This window comes from Polyodon spathula, chromosome 28 (genome assembly GCF_017654505.1).
Source record: "Polyodon spathula isolate WHYD16114869_AA chromosome 28, ASM1765450v1, whole genome shotgun sequence".
Lineage (NCBI taxonomy): Eukaryota > Metazoa > Chordata > Actinopteri > Acipenseriformes > Polyodontidae > Polyodon > Polyodon spathula.
In genome coordinates this window covers 7,826,977-7,850,655 of record NC_054561.1, presented here as the reverse complement: position 1 = coordinate 7,850,655, position 23,679 = coordinate 7,826,977, and the positions used below count along the sequence as shown (strand labels likewise).

General features: G+C 49.0%; 2 protein-coding genes across 3 annotated transcripts in view; both read left to right on the top strand.

The window, feature by feature from the left end:
* Positions 1-16,491, top strand: part of LOC121301793 — a 47,552-nt gene extending 31,061 nt beyond the window's left edge. Inside the window, exons 5-6 of the mRNA XM_041231402.1 lie at positions 12,990-13,027; positions 14,852-16,491. Of these exons, the coding sequence (XP_041087336.1) occupies positions 12,990-13,027; positions 14,852-15,052 (239 nt within the window). The 3' untranslated portion in view covers positions 15,053-16,491. The remainder of the gene's footprint in view (positions 1-12,989; positions 13,028-14,851) is intronic.
* Positions 16,492-18,068: 1,577 nt separating this feature from the next.
* LOC121301948 (butyrophilin-like protein 1) lies at positions 18,069-22,176 on the top strand. 2 transcript variants are annotated; one of them, XM_041231681.1, is made up of 5 exons: positions 18,069-18,186; positions 19,006-19,073; positions 19,527-19,811; positions 20,281-20,386; positions 21,899-22,176. In XM_041231681.1, exons 2-5 carry the CDS (start codon positions 19,010-19,012, stop codon positions 21,945-21,947), a joined length of 504 nt encoding a protein of 167 aa, XP_041087615.1. In that variant the 5' UTR covers positions 18,069-18,186; positions 19,006-19,009; the 3' UTR covers positions 21,948-22,176. The 2 variants fall into 2 exon arrangements, with proteins under 2 accessions (XP_041087615.1, XP_041087614.1); XM_041231680.1 differs by having other exon boundaries at positions 20,278-20,386.
* Positions 22,177-23,679: the final 1,503 nt, after the last annotated feature.

Genomic DNA, 23,679 nt, shown 5'->3' with positions numbered 1-23,679 from the left:
CATCCACACCCACGCCACACACACACACACACGTATATTTCTGTTTTGCAATGTGTGGTGTACCGCGTTAAAAGCAGAAGTGTGATTTTTGTGAAGGAGCTTCCTCGTGCTGGCAGTCTCTCTCGCTGAGCTCTGCTGTGAAGGAGCTCCCTCGTGCTGGCAGTCTCTCTCGCTGAGCTCTGCTGTGAAGGAGCTCCCTCGTGCTGGCAGTCTCTCTCGCTGCGCTCTGCTGTGAAGGAGCTCCCTCGTGCTGGCAGTCTCTCTCGCTGAGCTCCGGAGATGAACAGCCTGGTCCTGCTCTACCTCTGCTGGGTCACTTCAGGAGGTAAGGCATTTCTCATTTCAATTCATAGAGATACAGGAAAAGTGGGAATCTGGAATTCCTACATGGGGGAATTAGTTGCCATGGGGTTTATGCCCTTTTTTTCTATGGCGAAGAGTGGAACAAATCCCAAGCTCTTTTATGATCATGATTTGACTTAAAAGTTAATTGAACCATATGACATACCCTGCACAAAGATGGAAGACATGCTCTTCTTGTAACTGAGCCTGGTTTCACATGCATATAGCTGTGTTTGATCGATTAAAAACACATCTTGTATTATTATGCACCATCATGAACTGTGTCGCTGTAATATCTAGCAATTCGAATTGTATTTTTTTTTAACTTTCTTTGTAAGTCAAGTTAGTTAACTGTACAAAGCACCAAGAAAAAAAGACAAAAAGGGAGCTGATAATGCCAAGAATTAAGATCTGTGGTGTTTTTGAAGCACAGCGACTGCACGACTCCGAATGGAGAAGCTGATCTAGTTTCCACCACAGCTCTGAAGAGCTGATTCAATTTCTCAACAAAGACCATTCGAAAGCTCTTATAAAACAGCATGTCCTGAACAAACTTGATAAGCCACAATTTCAGCTTCACCTCGCTCTGCTTAATATCACCGTGAAATACTATTCTCAGGAAAATAAAAGAAATACAAATAAAAAAAAAAAAAAAAAAAACACCAAAAAATAAAACATAAAAAAAAAAAAGAAAACCTACAAACCAAACTAAAACCCACCTTTCGAAACCCAAAAAATATCCCACACACTATCACCTCCAACACTCGTACACTTCGTTGTTTTCCACCAATCTCGTTTATTCTTACTTGCCGTTCTTTTAAAGAGGTTTTATTACGTAGTCTCCCGTTTCTCCGTCTGATGCTATGTTTTTACCTTTTCCTTCCCCCCACCTCGAACTTTCAGTTTTTTATTTATATTGTAGTACATTGCTCTTCTCTTGTTAGACACTTGTCAATTGTTTAAAAATTGATATATCCGGGCATATGAATTATGAGTTACAAGGACTACATGCATTTCTTTTGTGTATTACAGTAGTCTGTTTGTATTTTAGTCTCTGTGTATAGGAACACTTCCTAAAAGAACACTTTGCCTAAGGGAACACCCTTTTGGTGAAACAGACTTTTCCTATTGTAAATGCTCCGGCTAAAGGAAACAAGAACTTCGCTTAAAAGAACACCTTCTAGGCACCGATAGTGATTAGTTCACAACGGATACAGTACTGTTTTGTAACCTGATGACATCATCATCAAACTTAAATTAAAATGATTTATTCCAACTTTAATACACTAAATGACTTTTAAGTCGGAAAAATTACTGTGATGATTAAGTGGTTAATCTGGAAAACAAGTACAACTGGTTAGTATTCATGTGTGTCATGACAAGTAATACATATGTATTTATTTACGTATTGATTCATATTGTCTGGTGGCTAACGCAGTCTTAGAGAACACTTCGACTAGAAGAAGAACACTTCGTCCCCCCCCCCCCTCCTCCCGCTTGCTTCCTGAGGGATGCTCTCTTAGCCGGAGACTACTGTAATTGGTAATCATTTAGAGGTACAGGCTGTAAGCATTGGCTGTCAGCTTGTTTAAAAGTCTAGTTCCTTAACCTGTATTTTCTATCACAGTGGATATACATCGTTATTTAAGGCAGTATCAGGTTGCTACGGTTACTACAGTAAACTTATGTGATGCTAAGCCAATCAGTGCAGAGATCGATGGAAACACAGACATGTGAAAACACTGGCGATCACACTTGATTAACACGTAACACGCTTAAAAACACGTAAACGCTTACTTTAAACAAAAAATCTGTGAAAACCGCAGCAGGATTAAAAAAAAAACAAAAAGAATTTAAAAAAAAAAAACAAAAACAAAAAAACAAAAAAAAAAAAAAAAAAAAAAAAAAAAAAAGCATTTATCTTTGAAACTTTTTTTGGGGGGTTATTTATCTGAATCTCTTTGGTACGCTTGGTTTTCTTTCTAAATTGAGCTGTGTTGTTTTTGTCCAGCAGGGGGCACCCCTCGTGTTGAGTTCCAGAGGGAGGTGATGGGCTTTGTGGGTCAGAATGTCACCCTGTACTGCTCTCTAGTGGACGGAGGTCAGAATATACAAGTTGTGCAGGTGTCCTGGGTAAGATCTCCAGAGCAGAAACTGGCAGTTTTCAATCCCAGTTTTGGTACTAGCTACCCTTCCGGAGACTGGGCAGGGCGGCTGTCAGTCAACAATGACACGGCCAGGCTGAAGGAGACGTCCCTCACTGTCACAGCATGTCACAGCCAGGACCAGGGCCAATACAACTGTGATTTCACCATCTTCCCTAGCGGGATTCACAGGGGGCAAATCAAACTCACCATCGCAGGTAAGCCTGGAGAGCAGGCAGTAAAGCTGGAATAGGGAACCAAAAACAGATGCACCTGTGCTGCAGACTGTACATGCAACATGTTGGTAATCTTCATTTATTGTGGTTTCAGCACTCATGGATATATGGCATGTGTGCAAAAAGCAGTAAAAAAAGTCCCAGCTATTATATACTGAGCATCAAAAGAAACGTATCACGACAAAATGATAAACCCTATTGAGTGATCTAACTAGCTGTTTACTGGTTGGGAACAGACCGTAGGTCAATCCCGGGACAGAACTGTCTCACATAGGACCAGAGGTATTGACCAGAGCGGTCTCGCCACCACTTGTGATCATCCACGACGGCGAGCCACAGTACGCTGCCCTAGTCCAGCCTCCAACATGCCGATCGCATGAAGGCGCTGCCTCTATTGACAGTCGTGGCATATTGGGTTTTTATTTCTGTGATTTTCTTTATTGCTTTTAAACAAACTTGCAATTCAACAGCAGAAATCACTCCATATCCAGTGTCCAATCAACTGTCTCACTAATTAGGTGATTAAGGTGCATATGCTTCAGTCATAGTCACTCAAGTGTGTCATGGTCAATGATTGAATGATTAACCAGAAACCAAAAAACATTTTGTCAATGTCCATCATTTATATACCTTATTTTTTCCCGAAAATAAATGTGTGGTATAATAGTGATAAGTTTCTTTTGATGATCGGTATACATTGGGCCGGTAATGACCACTAGTTCTAGCTGTAAATTGTTTAGTATTGCACTTCCCTAGGTTCTCACTAGATGGCAGTGTCACAAGTCTAGTGTACAAAGGGAGATTGCCAGCAGATATAAAACCCTAAAATCACTAGATCTGTTGCAGAGTTGGTGGAGATTCCTGTGCTGGAGCCTGTTTCTCTATCCTGTCTGGAATCTCCCTGGAGGCCTGGCCCGAACTCCTCCGGTACTGTGCAGTGGTTCCGCTGGTCACAGGCTGGGGGTGGCTGGTCCCTGGTTCTGACGGTCCAGTTGGAGAGCAGAGCAGTGCGGTGCAGTGGGGAGCTGTCAGCCTGCAGCACAGACCTGAACTGGACTCCCTCTCTCAGCCAGGCCGGCAGGTACCGCTGTCACTGGACCAACGGAACCGGACACTTCAACAGAACCCTCCTGCTCCGAGCCAGCAGCACAGGTCAGACAGGAAACAACGTGCTTTTATCACACTGTCAGAAAGGCCCCTGTTTAGAAATAGCAAAAGAAACGTTTCCACTGCAAGTCTTTCAACGTCTTTCAAAGTCTTAGAACACTTCAGGAGTGATGTAACCTTTCACTGCTAGGGTAAACATGCTCTGTTTAAATAAGGGTTGAAATGACTGTAGCTAACAAAATAATGTCATGAATCTTACCTGTCATACAAGTCTCAGCTGTGCAGTTCTGAAAGAAAAACATGTCATTGCAAACGTCATTATAACACAGACATCTGCTGCTGAACAGTGTCAATAAAGTTCTCTGTTTGCTTGTCATTTCATCCTGGGAGTCTGTTACCTGCCTTACCTCCTTGGCCACTTCACCTCAGCAGTATCTGGGAAGCAGCTGATTGGCTATTGACTGGAAAGGAGCCAGTGAAAAGGGGTGGGGACAATTTCACCACCCAGGTGAAATGACCCAGGAAGTGCAACGCTAACTGAAATCATGACTTGCAAACAGAGATTTCTTTATCTTCATGTAGTACCCCACACCATGTTATAAAATGAAAATACTGCACCTTTTAAGCCTACCTGCTCAGCCTTCCCTATCTCTCCGACTGTAATCTGCACAGCCAGCCCCAGCCCCCCCACAGCAACCTGCACAGCCAGCCCCAGCCCCCTGACAGTAATCTGCACAGCCAGCCCCAGTCCCCACCTACCCTGACAGTAATCTGCACAGCCAGCCCCAGCCCCCCGACAGTAATCTGCACAACCAGCCCCAGTCCCCCGACAGTAATCTGCACAGCCAGCCCCAGTCCCCTGACAGTAATCTGCACAGCCAGCCCCAGTCCCCTGACAGTAATCTGCACAGCCAGCCCCAGTCCCCTGACAGTAATCTGCACAGCCAGCCCCAGTCCCCTGACAGTAATCTGCACAGCCAGCCCCAGCCCCCCGACAGTAATCTGCACAGCCAGCCCCAGCCCCCTGACAGTAATCCGCACAGCCAGCCCCAGCCCCCTGACAGTAATCTGCACAGCCAGCCCCAGTCCCCTGACAGTAATCTGCACAGCCAGCCCCAGCCCCCCGACAGTAATCTGCACAGCCAGCCCCAGCCCCCCGACAGTAATCTGCACAGCCAGCCCCAGCCCCCTGACAGTAATCTGCACAGCCAACCCCAGCCCCCTGACAGTAATCTGCACAGCCAGCCCCAGCCCCCCGACAGTAATCTGCACAGCCAGCCCCAGCCCCCCGACAGTAATCCGCACAGCCAGCCCCAGCCCCCTGACAGTAATCTGCACAGCCAGCCCCAGCCCCCTGACAGTAATCTGCACAGCCAGCCCCAGTCCCCTGACAGTAATCTGCACAGCCAGCCCCAGCCCCCCGACAGTAATCTGCACAGCCAGCCCCAGTCCCCCGACAGTAATCTGCACAGCCAGCCCCAGCCCCCCAGTAACCTGCACAGCCAGCCCCAGTCCCCCGACAGTAATCTGCACAGCCAGCCCCAGTCCCCTGACAGTAATCTGCACAGCCAGCCCCAGCCCCCCGACAGTAATCTGCACAGCCAGCCCCAGCCCCCCGACAGTAATCTGCACAGCCAGCCCCAGCCCCCCGACAGTAATCTGCACAGCCAGCCCCAGTCCCCCGACAGTAATCTGCACAGCCAGCCCCAGCCCCCTGACAGTAATCCACACAGCCAGCCCCAGTAACAGTAATCTGCACAGCCAGCCCCAGCCCCCTGACAGTAATCTGCACAGCCAGCCCCAGTACCCTGACAGTAATCTGCACAGCCAGCCCCAGCCCCCCGACAGTAATCTGCACAGCCAGCCCCAGTCCCCTGACAGTAATCTGCACAGCCAGCCCCAGCCCCCTGACAGTAATCTGCACAGCCAGCCCCAGTCCCCTGACAGTTATCTGCACAGCCAGCCCCAGCCCCCTGACAGTAATCTGCACAGCCAGCCCCAGTCCCCTGACAGTAATCTGCACAGCCAGCCCCAGCCCCCTGACAGTAATCTGCACAGCCAGCCCCAGTCCCCCGACAGTAATCTGCACAGCCAGCCCCAGTCCCCCGACAGTAATCTGCACAGCCAGCCCCAGTCCCCACAGTAATCTGCACAGCCAGCCCCAGTGACAGTAATCTGCACAGCCAGCCCCAGCCCCCTGACAGTAATCTGCACAGCCAGCCCCAGTCCCCCGACAGTAATCTGCACAGCCAGCCCCAGTCCCCCGACAGTAATCTGCACAGCCAGCCCCAGCCCCCTGACAGTAATCTGCACAGCCAGCCCCAGTCCCCCTGACAGTAATCTGCACAGCCAGCCCCAGTCCCCTGACAGTAATCTGCACAGCCAGCCCCAGCCCCCCGACAGTAATCTGCACAGCCAGCCCCAGCCCCCTGACAGTAATCTGCACAGCCAGCCCCAGCCCCCTGACAGTAATCTGCACAGCCAGCCCCAGTCCCCTGACAGTAATCTGCACAGCCAGCCCCAGTCCCCTGACAGTAATCTGCACAGCCAGCCCCAGCCCCCTGACAGTAATCTGCACAGCCAGCCCCAGCCCCACAGTAATCTGCACAGCCAGCCCCAGCCCCCTGACAGTAATCTGCACAGCCAGCCCCAGTCCCCTGACAGTAATCTGCACAGCCAGCCCCAGCCCCCTGACAGTAATCTGCACAGCCAGCCCCAGCCCCCCGACAGTAATCTGCACAGCCAGCCCCAGTACCCTGACAGTAATCTGCACAGCCAGCCCCAGCCCCCTGACAGTAATCTGCACAGCCAGCCCCAGCCCCCTGACAGTAATCTGCACAGCCAGCCCCAGCCCCCTGACAGTAATCTGCACAGCCAGCCCCAGTCCCCTGACAGTAATCTGCACAGCCAGCCCCAGCCCCCTGACAGTAATCTGCACAGCCAGCCCCAGTCCCCCGACAGTAATCTGCACAGCCAGCCCCAGTCCCCCGACAGTAATCTGCACAGCCAGCCCCAGTCCCCTGACAGTAATCTGCACAGCCAGCCCCAGCCCCCTGACAGTAATCTGCACAGCCAGCCCCAGTCCCCTGACAGTAATCTGCACAGCCAGCCCCAGTCCCCCGACAGTAATCTGCACAGCCAGCCCCAGTCCCCTGACAGTAATCTGCACAGCCAGCCCCAGCCCCCTGACAGTAATCTGCACAGCCAGCCCCAGTCCCCTGACAGTAATCTGCACAGCCAGCCCCAGCCCCCTGACAGTAATCTGCACAGCCAGCCCCAGTACCCCGACAGTAATCTGCACAGCCAGCCCCAGCCCCCTGACAGTAATCTGCACAGCCAGCCCCAGTCCCCTGACAGTAATCTGCACAGCCAGCCCCAGCCCCCTGACAGTAATCTGCACAGCCAGCCCCAGTCCCCTGACAGTAATCTGCACAGCCAGCCCCAGCCCCCTGACAGTAATCTGCACAGCCAGCCCCAGCCCCCTGACAGTAATCTGCACAGCCAGCCCCAGCCCCCCGACAGTAATCTGCACAGCCAGCCCCAGCCCCCCGACAGTAATCTGCACAGCCAGCCCCAGCCCCCCGACAGTAATCTGCACAGCCAGCCCCAGCCCCCCGACAGTAATCTGCACAGCCAGCCCCAGCCCCCTGACAGTAATCTGCACAGCCAGCCCCAGCCCCCCGACAGTAATCTGCACAGCCAGCCCCAGCCCCCTGACAGTAATCTGCACAGCCAGCCCCAGTCCCCTGACAGTAATCTGCACAGCCAGCCCCAGTCCCCCGACAGTAATCTGCACAGCCAGCCCCAGTCCCCCGACAGTAATCTGCACAGCCAGCCCCAGCCCCCTGACAGTAATCTGCACAGCCAGCCCCAGTCCCCCGACAGTAATCTGCACAGCCAGCCCCAGCCCCCCGACAGTAATCTGCACAGCCAGCCCCAGTCCCCCGACAGTAATCTGCACAGCCAGCCCCAGTCCCCTGACAGTAATCTGCACAACCAGCCCCAGCCCCCCGACAGTAATCTGCACAGCCAGCCCCAGCCCCCTGACAGTAATCTGCACAGCCAGCCCCAGTCCCCCGACAGTAATCTGCACAGCCAGCCCCAGCCCCCTGACAGTAATCTGCACAGCCAGCCCCAGCCCCCCGACAGTAATCTGCACAGCCAGCCCCAGCCCCCTGACAGTAATCTGCACAGCCAGCCCCAGTCCCCCGACAGTACATCTGCACAGCCAGCCCCAGCCCCCCGACAGTAATCTGCACAGCCAGCCCCAGTACCCTGACAGTAATCTGCACAGCCAGCCCCAGCCCCCTGACAGTAATCTGCACAGCCAGCCCCAGTCCCCTGACAGTAATCCGCACAGCCAGCCCCAGCCCCCTGACAGTAATCTGCACAGCCAGCCCCAGTCCCCTGACAGTAATCTGCACAGCCAGCCCCAGTCCCCTGACAGTAATCTGCACAGCCAGCCCCAGTCCCCTGACAGTAATCTGCACAGCCAGCCCCAGCCCCCTGACAGTAATCTGCACAGCCAGCCCCAGTCCCCCGACAGTAATCTGCACAGCCAGCCCCAGCCCCCTGACAGTAATCTGCACAGCCAGCCCCAGTCCCCTGACAGTAATCTGCACAGCCAGCCCCAGTCCCCTGACAGTAATCTGCACAGCCAGCCCCAGCCCCCTGACAGTAATCTGCACAGCCAGCCCCAGTCCCCTGACAGTAATCTGCACAGCCAGCCCCAGCCCCCTGACAGTAATCTGCACAGCCAGCCCCAGCCCCCTGACAGTAATCTGCACAGCCAGCCCCAGTCCCCTGACAGTAATCTGCACAGCCAGCCCCAGCCCCCCGACAGTAATCTGCACAGCCAGCCCCAGCCCCCTGACAGTAATCTGCACAGCCAGCAGTCCAGCCAGCCAGCCCCCCCCCCGACAGTAATCTAACCTGCACAGCCAGCCCCAGCCCCCCGACACTAAGCCTGCACAGCCAGCCCCAGCCCCCCGACAGTAATCTGCACAGCCAGCCCCAGCCCCCCGACAGTAATCTGCACAGCCAGCCCCAGCCCCCTGACAGTAATCTGCACAGCCAGCCCCAGTCCCCTGACAGTAATCTGCACAGCCAGCCCCAGCCCCCCTGACAGTAATCTGCACAGCCAGCCCCAGCCCCCCGACAGTAATCTGCACAGCCAGCCCCAGCCCCCTGACAGTAATCTGCACAGCCAGCCCCAGTCCCCTGACAGTAATCTGCACAGCCAGCCCCAGCCCCCTGACAGTAATCTGCACAGCCAGCCCCAGTCCCCCGACAGTAATCTGCACAGCCAGCCCCAGCCCCCCGACAGTAATCTGCACAGCCAGCCCCAGCCCCCTGACAGTAATCTGCACAGCCAGCCCCAGTCCCCCGACAGTAATCTGCACAGCCAGCCCCAGCCCCCTGACAGTAATCTGCACAGCCAGCCCCAGTCCCCTGACAGTAATCTGCACAGCCAGCCCCAGTCCCCCGACAGTAATCTGCACAGCCAGCCCCAGCCCCCTGACAGTAATCTGCACAGCCAGCCCCAGTCCACCTGACAGTAATCTGCACAGCCAGCCCCAGTCCCCCGACAGTAATCTGCACAGCCAGCCCCAGCCCCCTGACAGTAATCTGCACAGCCAGCCCCAGTCCCCCGACAGTAATCTGCACAGCCAGCCCCAGCCCCCTGTAATCTGCAAGCTCTAGGGGGGTGAGTAATCACAGCCAGCCCCAGCCCCCTGACAGTAATCTGCACAGCCAGCCCCAGTCCCCTGACAGTAATCTGCACAGCCAGCCCCAGCCCCCCGACAGTAATCTGCACAGCCAGCCCCAGCCCCCCGACAGTAATCTGCACAGCCAGCCCCAGCCCCCCGACAGTAATCTGCACAGCCAGCCCCAGTCCCCTGACAGTAATCTGCACAGCCAGCCCCAGCCCCCCGACAGTAATCTGCACAGCCAGCCCCAGCCCCCGACAGTAATCTGCACAGCCAGCCCCAGCCCCCTGACAGTAATCTGCACAGCCAGCCCCAGTCCCCTGACAGTAATCTGCACAGCCAGCCCCAGCCCCCTGACAGTAATCTGCACAGCCAGCCCCAGTCCCCCGACAGTAATCTGCACAGCCAGCCCCAGTCCCCTGACAGTAATCTGCACAGCCAGCCCCAGCCCCCTGTCAGTAATCTGCACATCCAGCCCCAGTCCCCTGACAGTAATCTGCACAGCCAGCCCCAGCCCCCCGACAGTAATCTGCACAGCCAGCCCCAGCCCCCTGACAGTAATCTGCACAGCCAGCCCCAGCCCCCTGACAGTAATCTGCAGCAGCCCAGCCCCAGTCCCCCGACAGTAATCTGCACAGCCAGCCCCAGCCCCCTCCCTGGACAGTAATCCGCACAGCCAGCCCCAGCCACCTGACAGTAATCTGCACAGCCAGCCACAGTCCCCTGACAGTAATCTGCACAGCCAGCCCCAACCCCCTGACAGTAATCTGCACAGCCAGCCCCAGTCCCCCGACAGTAATCTGCACAGCTAGCCCCAGCCCCCCGACTGTAATCCATACAGCCAGCCCCAGCCCCCTGACAGTAACCTGCACAGCCAGCCCCAGCCCCCCGACACAGCCCCCCGACACTAACCTGCACAGCCAGCCCCAGCCCCCCGACACTAATCTGCACAGCCAGCCCCAGTCCCCCGACAGTAATCTGCACAGCCAGCCCCAGACCCCTGACAGTAATCTGCACAGCCAGCCCCAGTCCCCAGACAGTAATCTGCACAGCCAGCCCCAGTACCCTGACAGTAATCTGCACAGCCAGCCCCAGTCCCCCGACAGTAATCTGCACAGCCAGCCCCAGTCCCCTGACAGTAATCTGCACAGCCAGCCCCAGCCCCCTGACAGTAATCTGCACAGCCAGCCCCAGTCCCCTGACAGTAATCTGCACAGCCAGCCCCAGTCCCCTGACAGTAATCTGCACAGCCAGCCCCAGTCCCCTGACAGTAATCTGCACAGCCAGCCCCAGCCCCCTGACAGTAATCTGCACAGCCAGCCCCAGTCCCCTGACAGTAATCTGCACAGCCAGCCCCAGCCCCCTGACAGTAATCTGCACAGCCAGCCCCAGTCCCCCGACAGTAATCTGCACAGCCAGCCCCAGCCCCCTGACAGTAATCTGCACAGCCAGCCCCAGTCCCCCTGCACAGCCAGCCCCAGTGACAGTAATCTGCACAGCCAGCCCCAGTCCCCCGACAGTAATCTGCACAGCCAGCCCCAGTCCCCTGACAGTAATCTGCACAGCCAGCCCCAGTCCCCCCAGACAGTAATCTGCACAGCCAGCCCCAGCCCCCTGACAGTAATCTGCACAGCCAGCCCCAGCCCCCCGACAGTAATCTGCACAGCCAGCCCCAGTCCCCCGACAGTAATCTGCACAGCCAGCCCCAGCCCCTGACAGTAATCTGCACAGCAGCCCCAGCCCCCCGACAGTAATCTGCACAGCCAGCCCCAGTCCCCCGACAGTAATCTGCACAGCCAGCCCCAGTCCCCTGACAGTAATCTGCACAGCCAGCCCCAGCCCCCTGACAGTAATCTGCACAGCCAGCCCCAGCCCCCTGACAGTAATCTGCACAGCCAGCCCCAGTCCCCTGACAGTAATCTGCACAGCCAGCCCCAGTCCCCTGACAGTAATCTGCACAGCCAGCCCCAGTCCCCTGACAGTAATCTGCACAGCCAGCCCCAGCCCCCTGACAGTAATCTGCACAGCCAGCCCCAGCCCCCTGACAGTAATCTGCACAGCCAGCCCCAGCCCCCTGACAGTAATCTGCACAGCCAGCCCCAGCCCCCCGACAGTAATCTGCACAGCCAGCCCCAGCCCCCTGACAGTAATCTGCACAGCCAGCCCCAGCCCCCTGACAGTAATCTGCACAGCCAGCCCCAGTCCCCTGACAGTAATCTGCACAGCCAGCCCCAGTCCCCTGACAGTAATCCACAGCCAGTCAGCTGCACAGACAGTCCCCTGACAGTAATCTGCACAGCCAGCCCCAGCCCCCTGACAGTAATCTGCACAGCCAGCCCCAGTCCCCTGACAGTAATCTGCACAGCCAGCCCCAGCCCCCCCCCCGACAGTAATCTGCACAGCCAGCCCCAGCCCCCCGACAGTAATCTGCACAGCCAGCCCCAGTCCCCTGACAGTAATCTGCACAGCCAGCCCCAGTCCCCTGACAGTAATCTGCACAGCCAGCCCCAGTCCCCTGACAGTAATCTGCACAGCCAGCCCCAGCCCCCCTGACAGTAATCTGCACAGCCAGCCCCAGCCCCCTGACAGTAATCTGCACAGCCAGCCCCAGCCCCCTGACAGTAATCTGCACAGCCAGCCCCAGTCCCCTGACAGTAATCTGCACAGCCAGCCCCAGCCCCCTGACAGTAATCTGCACAGCCAGCCCCAGCCCCCTGACAGTAATCTGCACAGCCAGCCCCAGTCCCCTGACAGTAATCTGCACAGCCAGCCCCAGCCCCCCCCCTGACAGTAATCTGCACAGCCAGCCCCAGCCCCCTGACAGTAATCTGCACAGCCAGCCCCAGCCCCCTGACAGTAATCTGCACAGCCAGCCCCAGCCCCCCGACAGTAATCTGCACAGCCAGCCCCAGCCCCCCGACACTGCACAGTAATCTGCACAGCCAGCACCAGTCCCCTGACAGTAATCTGCACAGCCAGCCCCAGCCCCCTGACAGTAATCTGCACAGCCAGCCCCAGCCCCCCGACAGTAATCTGCACAGCCAGCCCCAGTCCCCTGACAGTAATCTGCACAGCCAGCCCCAGCCCCCTGACTGTAATCTGCACAGCCAGCCCCAGTCCTCTGTCTCTTTTGGGATTGCAACAGCACCTCTCATGTTTAAAATGATTTTGAAGATATCTTGGGATATATGTGTGGGAATGTTTAAAACTTCCATATATATATATAATATATATAATAATATATTATATATATATTATATATATATATATATATACACACACACACACACACACACACACACACACACACACACACACACACACACACACACACACACACACACACACACACACACACACACACAGGGGGCTCTTGCCTCTAGCTGGCACATGAGATTCTGCCCTGTGTGTGTAAAACTAACACGCTCTGCCTTCTCTTTCCTCACCAGCCTTACTTCCCATGGAATACACCATTAATCTCAACCAGGTAGGCTCCTGACCCTCCTCTTATTATCAGCACAGAGCAGTGCCCTGGCCAGTCAGTGGAGACAAGCTCCTGGCAATATTGATTTGGCTATTGTCACTTTAATATCGCTCACGTTTATCAGTCATACAAATGATTTCCACCACTTAAAACTGTGTTGCTGTGCAGTATTGCACGCTGCCTACTATAGTACCACAATGAAACAGCAAACTGTTAATTCACATTGTAATCAATGACATTCCTAATGCTATATTTGAGTTCCACAGAAAAAAAACCAAAAAAGCAAAAACCAGGTATAGTTTTTCTATCAACACTTTGTTTTGCCGGGTTATTGGTAATAAAGTAACCTTGTCTCAATTACTTGTAATCAGATTGCTTTTCAGGGCCCAAAGTACTAGAGATTAGATATATAAATGATAGTTAATTCAAAAGAATGTTAAGAATTCTATGTACATCTGAAGAACTTAAAATTATGCAGTAACAAGTGAAATTAGGAGTACACGTTGTGTGTTTTATTAATATTATTATTATTATTATTGATGCTATTGGCAAAAGTAATCTAAAAGTAATCAGTAATATATTACTTCTATAAGAAAGTAATCAGTAATATGTAACAATGTTTCCTGAAGCAGCATTGAACAATGCAGGGTTAAGGTATAAAGTAACAGATCCTCTCTCTACACAGCAGAGTGAACACCCACATGAGCCACACAGTCACGTGACTTCCCAGACATGTGGTGAGGGCTCTGGTAAACATGAGTTGATCTGTTTTCAAAGCAGCTGACTGTTTGCTGGCCACTGCCATAATACATTTAGATCTGTTAAACCAAACATAGGTCTTTGATTCAAATGCCTAATCAAACAAACGCACTTCCAGTGTAAGTCCTGATTCGAACCAGATAGCATGAATCATGAAGGTAACACAACTGCAAATTCAGTCTCGTGTGAAAAGATGTTGTCTCTTTTGTGGAAGTTTGATTGAAAGGTTTCTGTTATTTTGGATTAATTCCAGTCAACTGTTCAAAAGTGGAAATTTCTGGGGGTTCCCAAGTAGTTCCCACGTGGAGCGAGGGAGTGCAGGAGAGAGGAGGCAGGAGAGGGAACAGTAAAGAGGGGGCAGGAGAGAGGGAGTGCAGGAGAGAGGGTGTGCAGGAGAGAGGGGGCAGGAGAGAGGGAGTGCAGGAGAGAGGGGGCAGGAGAGAGGGACCAGGAGAGAGGGAGTGCTGGAGAGAGGGGGGAAGAGGGGATAGGGGAGAGGGAGCAGGACAGAGGGGGAAGGAGAAAGGGAGCAGGAGAGAGGTACCAGGAGAGAGGGAGTGTTGGAGAGAGGGAGTGCAGGAGCGAGGAAGCAGGAGAGAGGGAGTGCTGGAGAGATGGAGTAGAGGAGAGAGATAGTGCAGGAGACATGGGGCAGGAGAGAGGTGCAGGGGAGAGAGAGCAGGGGAGAGGGAGCAGGAGAGAAGGAGCACAGGAGAGAGGGGGCAAGAGAGAGGGAGCAGAAGAGAGGAGGCAAGAGAGAGGGAGTGCTTTAGAGAGGGGGAGCAGGAGATAGGGAGCAGGAGAGAGGGAGCAGGAGAAAAACAGGGAGAGAGAATGAGCAGGAGAGAGGAGGAGCAGGAGAGAGTGAGCACACCTCAACTTTGGCCTGCCATTCAGTTCTGTGCCTCTCTCTCTCAAGGAGATTGACAATCATGTGGAATTGTGTATTCAGTTTTGTCCACTAAATTAAAAGCCCCAAACTCAACTCACCTGAGCCGGATTCAAACAGGGGTGAAACCAGATCACCCACCACACAGCAACAGAATGTCTTACCTGTTTTGTTTCTAGAACCATGAGATCACCTACACTTCAGTGCAGACAGAAGGAGCGCCTCCCAGTGGCAGGACGGAGAACGACAGAAGAGAAAGCCCTCTTTACGCCAATATTGTGAGAAGGAGCATGGAGCAGTCTGTGTACAGCACTGTGAGGGTTCGGGAGGGGGGAGGGTCAATTCAGGTACCCCCTGAGCACCACCCCACAGACTCCTGAATAGAAAGAGGTCTTTTCAGAGGTCTGGTCCCCGTCACTTCAATGGAATTGATTCATGACCAAAGGAGGTGGAAAAGATATTGCTGGGATAAGTCCAGCGAGCAGCACAGTTCAGTTGAACTTTAATTGGTTCTATCTTCGACAGTCTTGTTACAATCAAAACCAGTTGCTTTAAAACTGAACTGCAAACCTCATACAAGGTCAGGTGATGAATGGCATCTGGAGCCAGTTATTATTTTTTTGTATGACCTACGCATGGTGGCGTTATGATTAACCAGCTGATAAGGGGGTTTTGTTTCAGTTTCAGCACTTGTATAGCACATGTTCTTAACCTTGAACCGCTGTTGTGAAAACAAACCCTCAGTATCCATGAAACTGAAAGTATCAGCAATGGGCTTACTCTGCTACTTCGTACATGCAACTGCACCAGCGCGGACCATGGCAATTGATTGGCTGAGGTATGAGCCGCTGTTGCAATTGTTATGCGAATGTGGTTATTTGCCAACAGTCCCTATATGGTCAGGACAGTCCCGATGCATAGAGATAAAATCCTGATATTTATTTTTGGAAATTCTTCACAGCTATCCCAAAGCGTTCGCTCTCCCACGCCACTGTTTCATTTTTGTGTTCAAGTGACCAGATCTCGGTTTATTGACATGTCATATTGCACAAGCATACTGTTTCCTCGCTGCTGGTGTCCCTCTGAATAGTTTCCAAATGTTGGCAAGTACGTAAAGGCCCCTACACACCAGGCACAAGCGATGATGTGCAGTGAAGCGGCACAATGAATAGAATCTATACTTTTAATCTTTCACACCACAGAGCAGCACGAAATAAACAGGACTGAACCTAGAGGACTGACCAATCAGACAACAGCTTCGTGACCTTTGCGATTATAAAGATACATTGATGAAACAGAAAGGCCCTCAATATCAATAGTGTCTTCGCACAGTCCTGTCTTCACAGAAATGTTCTGGGTCCGAGACAAAGTGAATGACTTAGTCCCCCGCGTCTGGTGCTCCAGTGGCCTCTGCGAGCCCCTGTGTGGCTGGGGATTAGAGTCAAGTGGAGACAATTGCTGCTGCTGTTTGTGTCACTGCCTGCTGTTTAATAAAAAGCCTGCTGTGGCTATTATTGAATGACACTTTCCTATTGCCGGAGTCCCTTAGCTAATAACGCTGCAGTAGTGTTAACTATCAAGCTCACAATACCTGCACTCTGCTTGTGCTCTGTGCTGGTGCGGACAGTGCTAGCTTGGGATTGAAGAGTCTGAACAGGGTTCATTCATTTTTCTTTCTTATTCATAGCGGGTCAGTTGCAACGATCTCGCAGTGTTAGTACGGAGCTGCGTACCAGCTAGTACGGTACTATCTCGGGATCATCCCCAGCTACGTACTAACTTAATACCAATTGCAACGAAAAAAGAAGCGGAACAAAGTTGGGGACTAGCTGATCTCCAGTTTTAGTACGGTACTAAGGATTGTGGTTTGTTTTGGTGCGCTTCCAAACAGGAACTGAAGAGGCCCGGGGCTCTGAGCGATTGGTACAAATTATATTTTAAAAGTGAGGTTTTATTATTATTATTATTATTATTATTATTATTATTATTATTATTATTATTATTTATTATTTATTTATTTACGAAACCTAAGCATATTAATTATTTTATTTATTATGATTTATTCATGCATAAGTTTAAAACTTGAAAGGGTTGGCCTATATATATACGCACAACAAACACTGAATTACCCCTGAATTTTTTTTTTTTTTTTTATCAAAATGATACCAACCCCCGCAAGAACCGACAAACTTGTTTGTCGTTGTATGTAGTCTAAACACTGAATACAATATGTATTTATTTTAAATATTAACCGCGTTGATCCGCTGTGGAGAGCCATGACCCTTCACGAATGTATGAATATTCTTGTGTTGTGTCACCTACCAGTCCTGACCCCTACCCATGCATACTACAGCCTACTAATATGTAGAATTGACTACTCAAAGCATACTTTAACACAAGTATACATATAGCCTGTTATGTATAACTTAAAAATATATTACTCGTAGATTAAATATTGCAATTATGTTCCATGTGGGTAATACATAATTACTGTACGGCTTGTACATTTATATCCTTATATATATATATATATATATATATATATATATATATATATATATATATATATATATATATATATACACACACACACACACACACACGTGTAAATATGTCTTTTATATGTAAAATACAGGTACATAGATTTGTGATTATGAATTGTTCAGTTATAAAAGCTGTCAATACATTTTGGGATTTTTCACATTGTTTCACATAGTACGGTACTATATACATCGTTAGTCTATAGAAAGGGTTAGACAAACTTCGTCTTGTACATAGTATTTATTTAGTTATTTTGGGGTTCTTTGCAAATGAGACCTTTTTTAGTACGCAGCTGGGGACTAACTTCATCCGCCAAGTTCGTTGTAATTGGTATTTAACTTGTGTACTAGTTTAGTAGGGAGCTGCGTGCTAACCACGGGATCATCTCCAGATAGTACGCGGCTTTCAATTCGTTGCAACTGACCCAGTGAGACTTCAGCAGGTCAGCTATCACACACAGTACAGAACAGAAATATGTCTTTTTAAATCTTGACTGTTTATATCTTGTGTTAAACACGTCTTGCATATGTGTATGTTTTCCTGTTTCTAAAACCTTTTTATTCTTCAGAGATCTTGTGTTTGTACGCGTTACAATGTAAACAAGGTGTTTATTTTATTGTTCATTGCGTGTGTTGTTATTTACAAACAAATGTTGTTATGTGGTGCTTGTGCTTTTATTTAAAAATAAAATGTTGTAATTTTTATAACAATTTCAGTGGTACAAATAGCAATTGAAACGTGATCCCTGGCGTACACACTCATTTCTACACGTATAGCTGAACGGTTAAATGCATGCTCTTTAAATGAGTTTGGTTGGTTGTTATCAAGTGTGCGTTTCCTGTGATTCGCACACAGAGAGAGAAGAGGAGGAGCTCGCTGAGAGAAAGTCCGATTTCTTTCCTGTGATTCAAATCGAGCGAGCGTGCCATACCGACTTGCTGTGTGTGAATGAGAAGCATCACAACTGAACAAGGTTAGTAACTGATGCGTTACTGTGCAATAGTCCTGCTTAGCAATAAGACCTTACCGCTTTAATCTATAAGCAAAAGTGGAAAAGAGACGGATTGAAACTGAAGTGACTGCATTGAAAGGTTGTTATCAGCTCTCTTCACTGGCAGCAGCAAGAAACTTTGTATTGTTTATATATAAAAACTAGTGCGGGAGAACTTAATGCGTGGACTGGGTACAGTGCTACAAACGCTGCAAAAGAAACAGTTGGATTATTAAAGTGACACTTATTCAGCAAACTCTTAACCACCTAAAGTGCAAACTTTTTTTTTTTTTTTTTTTGCCACGCCTTTCTGTTTGTACTAAAAACGATGTCAATTTCTTCTATATATGATATTATATAGCTATAGATATTATATATATATATATATATATATATATATATATATATATATATATATGTATGTGTGTGAGGACTTTTAAATAATAACAGGAAGCTTCTCATAACTGTCACACCATGACATCACAGGAAGCTCTATCAGACTTCTGGCCAGCAGCAATAATGCAGTACGCTTTTAGTCAACTCTCTCGATTTAAAAACAACATTCAAGCAAACAGGTTTAAATATACCTGATCTGAATACTACAGGTAGCTACTTCATCCAATGAGTGCTGGACTGGTGACAGTTTGAAGGTTTTTTCTGTCCAGTGTTCTCTTTTACATTGTTTCTGCTTGAAATGCATGCTACTAATGGCTGTTGGATGTTCTTTTGTTAAGAGTGTGTTACCACACCTGTATAAAAGGTTATAACCTTGACCCTGACCTTGCCCGTGTGTTGTTTCAGAGAAATGTGGAACCTCTTGGAATGCCTCACTCTCCTGGCTGTTCTACACTTCTGCCCCCTACATGCAGGTGACTGGAGAGTACTGGTGCAGGAGATGGAGATTTCCTCTCAAACGTCACGTTTTTGATTCAACCAGGAAAAAAAGTTTATTTTAAAACATGATATCGGGTACTGCACTTAGGTAGAGAAATGCTTTCAGACATAAAAGATGGTTGGGGTGAATGCTCCAGGAAGTGTAACAGATGACCTGAGAATAAGGCATTGAAACCGAGAACTTTCTTTAATTTTAAGTAATACCTAGATACCATGTTTCAAAACACAAAATTCATGCCACCTTTCTTTCTTGCAAAACTCCAGAGTGGAGACCCATGTAATGCACTTGCAAAAATTAGTCATGTTCTAGAATTATTTTGATAGCTACAGTTCTTTAAACTATAGCTATTCAAAAAAGTGTAAACAAATAACAAATCTAATTAGCATTGCTGGAAACGAAACTCATTCAAACCCCCTTGTGTCCGCAGCCATTGGCCGCACCCCTGTGATCTCTCTTGATGAAGACACTCTTTATGGTTTCAAAGTGTCCTGTGTCTCGGGGGGGTGGTACCCCAAACCTGATCTGCAGTGGACGGACGGGAGAGGGCAAGTTATAACAGCTATGTCTGAAACCAGCGAGGAGCAGGATGGGGAGGGTCTGTACACTGTCAGGAGTTATCTGAGGACACCCAAGCTGGAGGGGGGCCAGGTTTCCTGCGTCATTAAATACGGAGAGGACCAGAGAGAGCTGCGATCGAGCGCTAAAATCGTTGGTCAGTAATCTGTTGTGTGTTACCTTTCTACTTCACTTGCTAGATCGAAGCTGTGTTGTTTGAGCATGACTGTCAGCTGTCTTTTTTCGCTTTGTGAAAGCAGTTTACATTCATCATATGAAATGTTTAGAAGAAGAGGAAGTTGTCTCTGGCTAGGCCTTCCCGCATAGAAACACAGACGCGCTCCTTGTTCTCATCCTGAAAATCTCTCTTTTTATATTGTGGCAGATAACAAAGGCGGAGAGCAAAACAGGATTTTACACTTCAAATCTGCAGATGCAAAAAAAACAAACAAACAAAAAAAAACACCTTAAACACTGACATATAACATCGTCCTGTGCAGAGTTTCCATGGCGATAACCACCCCCTACAGCAGTTCAGCAAAATTCCGCTGCTTCTTCTAAAGTCAGTCTTTAAATGTCGTTGCTTTTTAGTTTCTGTTTGTAAAACGACGTCTTTCTTTCAGCAGGAGATAGTGTTCCATCTCTTCCAGGCTGGCGTGTGTCGAGTGTACTTCTTTCGGCTGCTTTTATTTCTGTTCTGTTGTTTATAGGCATCAGCCTGGGGATCCGGAGGTACAGTATTATGTATTTATTAACTTAAATACTAAACAGCACTGTAGTTTGTCTAAAAGGGCTGTCCCTCTTAGTATTTCCCTGACACTTCATTGTACTGATAACCCTCACACATTCAGGACAGCCAGTATTAAATGTGCTTCCATGTTTGTTTGTTTTTTTTTATAAGAGAAAGCAGTTAATTTGTAATGATGGAACTTTTTGTCAGTAGTTTCTTACAGTATCCTTTAACATTCAGTATATTCACTGCTTATGTACTCCTGATAAGTAATATTGTATGATGCAGATATATCTGTTGTTGTCGTTGTTGTTGTCATCTGTTTGGTCGAACAAAAGTTTTGCTCATGAATATGTTGTACTTGGCAGCATCAGTTGAAAGCATCTCAAAGAGAAACAAAGGCTCTTCTGAAAGCGAATGAAAAGAGTTGCCTTTTTGCCTTCGCTGGCATCAACAGACTTGCCTTGCCAGGACAGAGGACTGTTCAGCACAGCACAGCGGCTCTTTTAAGAGCTACAATTTAAAAGCACAAATGTTCTTGTAAGAACTATAGAAAGAGCATGAAAGAGAGCTCCTTGTCCATTAAGCTGTTTTTCTAGAACGCATTTGGCAGACAGACCACGGTTGATTTTTCTTTGCTATGCTGTCAGGCTGCTAAGCGAGATATTTCCATTGGTAACCTCAAAACACTAGAGAGCTACATCCTGAAAGCTGTTTACTCCAGGTCGTCATTCTCACATTGTTTTTTCCCTTCTGAAAAAAACAAAGCACCAAATAAAATGACCTAAACAATTCTGATTCTACAGTAACAAGCTTAGAGAAGTCAGGATTAAAATCAATACAGTGATGAAGACACTGGCTGAAGTGTTTGTGACTTTGTTTGTTAAAGGCTGTAATGTATGACAGATTGCGTTTTTGTTTATGAGAATCATATTGGCCCAGTAAAAAAAAAAAAAAAAAAAAACCCACAATAAAGCACTAACTCTGTTAGTTTGACTAAATATCTTGTTAATTATTTCAAGTGGTGTTTATGAGCTTGGCGAGCAAGCACAGCCCCAATTGCAGCCTCAGCACTGGGGACGATGGGTAGAGGAGACGTCTTGCTTGTGTTATTCCTCTTTTTCTAAAAGAGCAAGTGATCTACACAACACAGGACACAGACCTTTGTCCTTAGGTGTGTGTAAAAGATTCTAGACAGCTTGCCAATGAATACACAAGATTATGTGACTTATTAAACTGCTCAATACTCGTCTGCCACCAGCCTCTCTAACTCAATCCAGTAATGAATTCAGAGCTGGAGAAATGTGGAGCAAGAACCTTTAATGAAATCAGTAACACTGAGCTCAAAAGAGAGGCTCCACTGAATGCTGAAGCCATGCATATCTAGTAACAGAACTCCACTGGAAGGGAACTAATTAAATGATAAGTGAGACCAGGCTGGGTGGTTATTTGGTGAAGGCAAAAAACACAACAGGAATGGCATATTAACGTGTACCTTTTTCTTCTTTACACAGGAGTTGTAGCTGGCGGCGTTACAAAATTAGACCCGTGCGCCTGTTTTGATCTGAATTAAAGGTACAGCGCAACCACCTTGCTGTGAAGAGTTGCATATGAAAACAAACAACCAACACCTGGCAGCGTCTCGAACAGTACGTCAGAAATGAACATAGCTGGAGTCGACAGCCAATGGGAAAGGACAGGATTTATTCAGCATTACTTTTGTTTTTGTTTTAAAACAGTGTTTATTTATTTATTTTTTTGCAATTTCTTAATAAAGTTAAACTGAGCTGCCCCCCCTCCCCCCCTCACATTTCTGTTCATTTGCACCCTGTTACAGACCCTGACAACGTCCAGCTCAACCGAGTGCCCTCCTGCTGCCGGGTCTTTGCTGTGTGAACTGGCATGCAATCCGTGAGAATAATAAAAAGATTCAGCCAGGGACTTGGGAAAACTCTTTGTCAGGTGTGATCAATGCACATAGGATTGCATTAGCAGTGAGGTATCCTACAGAATCTGTTCCTGTCTGAGTATGTATGCTGTATCGAATAGGGGTATGCAGAGAACCAGTTTAGTACAGCTACTTGTTTGTACTTATTACTCGGCACGCCTTTAGTATACACTGCTCATCTATCAATGGCACAATGGTTTTATATTTTTTTAAATTAATAGTTGAGCACTATTTTGTTGCATTATGTCACTGAAAAGTAGCACAGTTGAATGTACGAAGGGAGATGCCAGTCTGTCTCTGCTGCACTTTATTGATGCTTAATTGCTTTCCAGCTAGGTGAATTATTTGCTGACCCCCCCCCCCCCCCCCCCCCCCCCCGTCTGTGGCAACAGGCCTGTACTATATCGTTCATAATTACACCTACGTTACCCAGTGAGCAAGCTTGCCCAATTTCTTCTATTAGTATTACAGATTGAGCCTTTTCGTTTTTTTTTTTTAATTATAAACTGATTGTGTATTGTGAAATATATGATCATTGTGTTTAATTAAAGAATTCCATAGTTATTGAGTTGTCCGTTTTTCACCCACAAGATACTTCTTGTTGTTTGTGTGTATGTGTGGCAAGTGATTCAGTTCACAGGGGAAACGGCTGCAGTTATTTTAATCAAGTACACATTGTAACCAAGAATCTCATTGCCTTTCCTATTGAACCAATAGATAACACCTTGCTTTATGTGATCAAAATGAAGGTGTATGAGCATCTGTTCTGATCCAAACTAATGAATCTCTTGTGAAGGGGGAGATGCCTGGGTCATGGAGTCTTGGGAACGGGAGGTGCCAGCGTCATGGAATCTTGGGAAGGGGGAGGTGCCCTGGTCGTGGAATCTTGTGAAGGGGGAGGTGCCCTGGTCATGGAATCTTGTGAAGGGGGAAGTTCCCTGGTCATGGAATCTTGTGAAGGGGGGGTGCCCTGGTCATGGAATCTTGTGAAGGGGGGGGTGCCCTGGTTATGGAATCTTGTGAAGGGGGGAGGTGCCCTGGTTGTAGAATCTTGTGAAGGGGGGGGGGTTCCCATGTCGTGGAATCTTGTGAAGGGGAGGGGCCCTGGTCATGGAATCTTGTGAAGGGGGAGGTGCCCTGGTCGTGGAATCTTGTGAAGAGGGAGGGCCCATGAAATTGACAGTGAATGCATTTCCTGCGTAAAACTTGATGGGATTCAAGCTCAATATACTAGATATGCCTCATAATCCCTGCAGGGTTAATCTTTGAACTGAAAGCAGCAGACACTTCTTGCAGCACAAGCAGCTATTGGTGCAACAATGAAACAATAAAAAATGAACCGGGCTG